A 6,419-nucleotide genomic window follows, 5' to 3' on the forward strand; every position below is an offset into this window, starting at 1 on the left:
CATAAAGACTGATACTATAAACAAATTAGGGGAGCAAGGAATAGTGTATTTGTCAGATTTATGGAGACTGGAGAAATTTTTGACCAAACGAGAGAGAGAACCTTATGAAGAGAAAAATGAATAATTCTGATTACATTATATGGAAAAGGTTTTACACAAACCCAATGCAACCAAGATTGGGAGGGAAACAGAAAACTAGCAAAGAATTTTTGTAACTAGGATAAAGGCTTCGTTTCTAAAATACATAGAGAACTGAGTCAAATTTACAAGAATACACGTCATTCCCCAATTGATAAAAGGTCAAAGAATGTGAACAGGCAGTTTTCAGAGGAAGAAATTAAAGCTATTTATAGTCATATGAAAAAATGCTCTAAATCACTATTGTTTAGAGAGATGCAAATCAAAACAACTCTGAGGTACCACATCATACCTATCAGATTGGTTAACATGACAAAACAGGAGGATGATAAATGCTGGAGAAAATGTGGGAGAGGTGGAACATTAATTCATTGTTGGTGGAGCTGTAAACTAATCCAACCATTCTGGACAGCAATTTGGAACTATGCCCAAAGGACTACAAAAATGTGCATACCCTTTGACTCAGCAATATCACATCTAGGACTATATCCCAAAGAGATCATAGAAATGGGAAAGGGTCCCACATGTTCAAAAATATTTATATCAGCTCTCTTTGTGGTGGCCAAAAACTGGAAATCAAGAGGATGCCCATCAATTGGGATTGGCTGAATAAGTTGTGGTATGTGAATGCAATGGAATACTATTGCGCTATAAGAAATGATGAACAGGAAGACTTCAGAAAGGCCTGGAAGGACTTATATGAACTGATGCTGAATGAAAGGAGCAGAACCAGGAGAACTTTGTACTCAGCAACAGCCATAGTGTGAGAGGAATTTTTCTGGTAGAGTTAGTCCTTCACAGCAGTGCAAGGACCTAAAAAATTCCCAATGGACTCGAGGCAAAATGCCTTCCAAATTCAGAGAAAGAACCACGGAATTGGATCACAGAATGAAGCAGACCATTTTCTCTTGTGTTATGTTTTGTTTTGCTTTGTTTTATGGTTTCTCCCATTCATTTTAATTCTTCTATGCAACATGACTAAGGTGAAAATGTATTTAATAAGAATGTATGTATAGAACCTATATAAGATTGCATACTGTCTTGAGGAGGGAGTTGGGAGGGAGGGGGAAGGAGTGGGAGAGAGGGGAAAAAATCTAAAGTACATGGAAGTGATTGTAGAAAACTGAAAACAAATAAAATAGTTTTTTTAAAAAGAGGTGAAAAAATAATAATAGCTCACATTTTTATAGAGATTTGCAAAGCACCCTATCATCTCGTTTGATCTTTATAACACTGTGAGGTCAGTGGTATAATAACCCCATTTTACAATAAAGAAATTAAGGCTATCAGAGGTAAAATTACTTATCTGGGTCTCACCTTTAGTGAGTAAGAGATGAAGGAATCCAACTCAGACTCCACTCATTCCAAGATCAGTGCTCAATCCACTACACCAATGGTGTCAAGCTCAAAACAGAAATGAGGACCGTTAATCCATACATAAGTATCCCTGCAGGCCTCTTATTGACTTGGTTTTAAACACATTATCTGTGTTTACTTGTATTTTTACTTATAAGGATTTCTAAATTACATTTTAATTTGGTTCAGGCCCACTTGGGAATGTTGTGGGCTGTGTTTGACAGCTCTATAAAAACAAAGTATGGATATATCTATATTGCTATAGATATACATGTATAAAACTATTTCTCTATATCTATGTGTATATATGTCATATACACACATATCTGCAATTATATTAGACGTATGTGGTGTGCAAAGTGCATTTTCTCTTTTCATACTCACAACCACCCTTTGAGATAGGTGCTATTATTATCCTCATTTTACAAATGAGGAAACCGAGACTAAGAGAGGTTAAACTACTTGCCTAGAATGATTAGCTAGTAAGTGTCTGAGGTGGGATTTTAACTCAGTTCCTCCTGAGCCCAAGTCCAGGATATGTGGGTGTATATGTATATATTTTAACATATACATACATATAGGTATACGCATAATACACATTTGTATATACGTTTATTTTATATGTATACACACATGTGCATTTAAAAGATTACATATATGTGCATGTACACACCCCACCAACAACACTGATGATAACATATAGTAATTCCAACCAGATGGCTGACAAGTGTGGAAGTCCTGGAGGGAGTGAGAAGAAGTTGAAATTAGCAAATGTTAAGAGAAATGAAACAGAAAAAATGAGGTGTTAAATTCTTAAAACTAAAAACGGTTTTAAACGGTCTTTTGCAAGGAATGAAAAAAAAAAAATGACCATTCAAGTCTGATGGAATTAGTAGGCTGGTAGGAAAGAGAAATGCCCAAATGATTTCTACCCCTGAACCCCTACTACAAGAGCTGCCCTTTTGTTGGCAAGATAATTATAAAATATGGGACTTCTGAGGGGGAATTCTTATTACTCACAATATTTAAGTATATAAAAATGTTGGAATTTCCAATCATATTAGTCCCTCAGTGAGAATCTGAAGTTAAATAAATATATGACATGCTAATATTCAATATATATGTGCTTGCTAACAAAATGTTGAGTGAAGAGTATGGGTTGCCATGATTAAAGGGCATCCATCTCTATGTGGTTAGCCAATATTAATGATGAGCTTCTCTGTACTGAAAGAGGTTGGTTCACAGACAGCAGATGGTCTGTTTCACAGACCATACTCACAGACTTTCTGATTTAGAAAAATCTGCCTAAGCTTAAACTCTACTGGCATAGCCTTCCTTAATCCTGAATCACTTCCATACCTTGGAAAAGGTATAAGAATATAACTTTGTACTGAAAAATTAGATTTTAAATTTTTAAATATCTATTCCCTCTCCCTCACTTTGGAAATCACTAGAGTTAAAAATAACATTTAAGAATAGTGCAAATACTTTCACCAAAGTAATAAAGCAGATAAAGATACTGAGCATCACTTTATAGAAAGGGAAAATTAAGCATTAAGACGTGTCAAATGTTTCAATATGAAATCCATGGCTATTATTTACCATCTTATCCAACACAACAAACAGCATCTCCCACTAAAACTTCCATTTTCTGGTCCAAACTCCTCTCTCCATTAATAAATAATTTGCTGTGTAGAATTTATGGTAGTATTTTGACTCAAGAAACAGAAATGAGCTTCATTCCTGACTCATTTTTTTAACCACCTGTAAGTATATGTACAAAAAAAAAAGAGACAAAGGAAAATGCAGCAAGACAGAGTGGAGCAGGAGTCAGAGGGCCTGGGTTCAAATCCTAACTGGGGTATTCATTTGCTGTGTGACAGGCAAGCAAATCCCTTTACTTCTCAGTTTCCTTAAAAATGAGGTGGCTGGATTAGAGGACCTCTAAGATACCTTACAGCTTCAAATTTATGTGGTTACACCCAGGTTCCATCGACCCTGTAATTTTTCTCGAATGATCTAGTTTTATATCTTACTTGGCATAACAGAACGTGTCTCCTAAGGTACTGATATGACTTATCAACAAAATTATGAACTAGTGAATAATAACTCTAGAATCCATCTATTTATTCTCAGTACAAAAAAAAAAATGGTCCTATATTTGAAGCAAACATTTCTGTCTGTTTGTGCAATTGAAACAACTGGAAAACATGAAAAAATTTCTAGTCCCAAGCAGCTTACATTCTACTAAAGGAGGCAAATACATATACAAGATATGTACAACAAAGTTTAGTGAGGGAAGGCATTAGAAGTTGAGAGAATCGATATAAGGAATCAAGAGACTTCAGTACAACGTGGTGCATTGAGTACTGAACAGAATAAAAGCTACATTGTCTGCAAAAGCATCATGTACTCTGCATTTGCTTAATTTAAGAAATATGCATATAGATAAATAAACACATCTGGTAACCTCTCTATTCTGTCAGCAATATTTGCTGAGTGCCCACTATGTGCAAAACACTTTGTATGCATCTACTTTGTATCTAATTTATATATCTTTTGCACATACTTACATAAGTCCATGTCAGACATAATGTAACCTTCAGGGTCGGGGACTCCAATTTTTGTTTGTATTTCTAGTGTCTAGCTTAAAGATTGAGTGGTGACATACTTATGACTGCATATTTATCTGTATACATGTATTTAATAGTTATTTTGCCTGAGTGTATAAAAAGCGTGTGTGTAATGTATGTAGAGGTCAGTTTTATGGCAACAAGTAAGTACATATGTAGCTGGATATGGATAAAAATAGAGGAAACCAGATGGTTCAGTGCATAAAGTGCTAGACTTCAAGTTAGGGAGAATGGAGTTCAAATCTTGCCTCGGATACCCTCTGAGTGACTCAGACCAAGTGACTTAACCGCTTCCTCATTTTCTTCATCTATAAAATGCAGGTGGAATGAAATATCTGTAAAGTACTTTGCAAACTTCTAAGCATTAAAGAAATGCAATTACATACATACATGCATTTATATATCTATATAGGCAATGTGGCTACAGGGGGCAGACTGCCAGGTTAAACTGGGTTTGAATTTTGCCTCTGACTCTCAAACTTCTGCACCTCCTCCACCCGCTCCTGTTGTTGTCTTTGTGAGTCTGGGGTATAGGTAGGACTTGGCTGGGATCTTGTTCTTGGTGGCTAACTTGTCCAGGGTCACTTTGGGCAAAATCCTGAGGTCACAGGGATCATAAACTTTGTTAGAGAAGGAAGAGAATTTGGAATTCACCTAGTCTCACCCTTTTAGACCCAAAGGTAACTAACCAGCTCAGGGAACATTTGTTGCAAGTGCATTTTACAGAAGAAAAAATGAAATCCCAGGTAAATTAACAGTCCTGTCCAAGATCACACGGAATTTAAACGGAGGCTCTCTGGTTCGAAATCAGCCATTCTTTTAGCTGCACCATTACCATTATCATCATCCTCATCGTTACTATTACTTTTATACAATGGGGGTGGGACTAAATTGTCCCTAAAGTCCCTTCCAGCCCTGACAATACCCTTTATGCCTGTACGGTATACATGGGAGATTCATGCCTTATGAGTGCAACTGTGGGGTGCAGCGCTGGAAGGGGGTTCACGGGGCTCGCTGACACCCCTCCCTGGTCCCCTCTTCCCCTACAGTGACCCCAGGAAGGCTAGCACAGCAGGGGGCACTTCACCCTCTCCCCAGTCCCGTACCCCTTGAGGTTGTTTCCGGCTGGTGGGCTTCACCCTTGCGAAGATCTGGATCGTTTGCTTAACCATCTTCCACTTTAGCGCCCCAGTGCAACACTCCCAACACCGCGTTCCCTCTTTCCCCACGCCTTCAGCCTTAGCAACAGGAACTATGGACACTACCCAGCATGCCCCGGAGCCGCCAGTCAACCCCCCTCCTCCTCTCCCTAACTGGTTGAATGTGGCAGAAAAAACTGTGAGGCTCCGGCAAGCGCGCAGGCGCGGAAGGTGAGTCTTGGGTCTCTGTGGTTGCTAGGAGACCGAAGCGCGGATGTGTTCAGAGGACCCTGAATCTTCATTTTCGGCTGGACCTTTTTGCCCCGCCACCCCTGCCCAGGGACTCCTAAATCCAGCTGCTGGTCACATAGCAAGAGTGCTCACTCCCTATTCTTCATCCCAAGGCATAAATCCAGCAAGGCACTTATATTTCCCCGTCAATAAAACGTGAGAATCGGACAAGTGGTCTTACAGGTCTCATCCAGTTCTCTCCTTTGACCCTGGTCCAGTCCCTCACCATCTCACACCCAGACTATCTCAAAAGCCTTCTGCCTCTTCTCTCCCCACTCCAATCCACCAAACTCCAATGGTTTCCCATTACTTACACGATTAAATAACAACTCCTCTATTTGGTTTTAAAAGCCCCTGGCAACCTGGTCCCTTCCTACCTTTCCAGTCTTGTCGCACTTTACTCTTCCTCAGGTCCTCCATAATTCAACTATGCTGACTTCCTCTCTATTCCTCACACAGGATGCAATATACTCCACCTCCCTACCCAGGGTGTTTTCAGTGGCTGTTGCCCATGCTTGGAGTGCTCCATTCCTCATCTCTGCCTCCTGGCTTCTTTCAAGTCTCAGCTAGAATCCCATCTTTTGCAAGAAGTTTTCCCAGATCCCCCTTAACTGCCTTCCATTCTGAGATTATCGACCATCTATCCTGCATATATACTGTTTGTACATAACTATTTGCATATTATCTTGAGGTCAGGGGTAGTTTTTGCTTTTCTTTGTATCCCAACACTAAACACAGTGCTTTCAAGTAGTAAGCTCTTAATTAATGCTTGTTGACCTACTGTTTTACTTGCAAGTGGAAGGTCGAATTCTTTGATTCCATCCTCCTAGCCCAGAGCAATGCTCCTATGGATCCTGGAAGG

At 39.2% G+C, this 6,419-nt stretch overlaps 1 protein-coding gene across 3 annotated transcripts in view; it reads right to left on the reverse strand.

Moving 5' to 3' along the window:
* Positions 1-5,441, reverse strand: part of KIF6 (kinesin family member 6) — a 504,404-nt gene extending 498,963 nt beyond the window's left edge. For 2 of the 3 annotated variants that reach the window (XM_072642002.1, XM_072642000.1), the window contains exon 1: positions 5,234-5,440. Coding sequence is in view for 2 of the 3 variants with exons in the window: in XM_072642000.1 (XP_072498101.1) it covers positions 5,234-5,299 (66 nt within the window). In the remaining variant the exon portion in view is untranslated. Of the gene's footprint in view, positions 1-5,233 lie in introns of all 3 variants that reach the window. The other variant, XM_072642001.1, reaches the window with a different exon arrangement.
* Positions 5,442-6,419: the final 978 nt, after the last annotated feature.

The sequence above is a fragment of the Notamacropus eugenii genome, chromosome 2, assembly GCF_028372415.1.
Source record: "Notamacropus eugenii isolate mMacEug1 chromosome 2, mMacEug1.pri_v2, whole genome shotgun sequence".
In the NCBI taxonomy this organism is placed as follows: Eukaryota; Metazoa; Chordata; class Mammalia; order Diprotodontia; family Macropodidae; genus Notamacropus; species Notamacropus eugenii.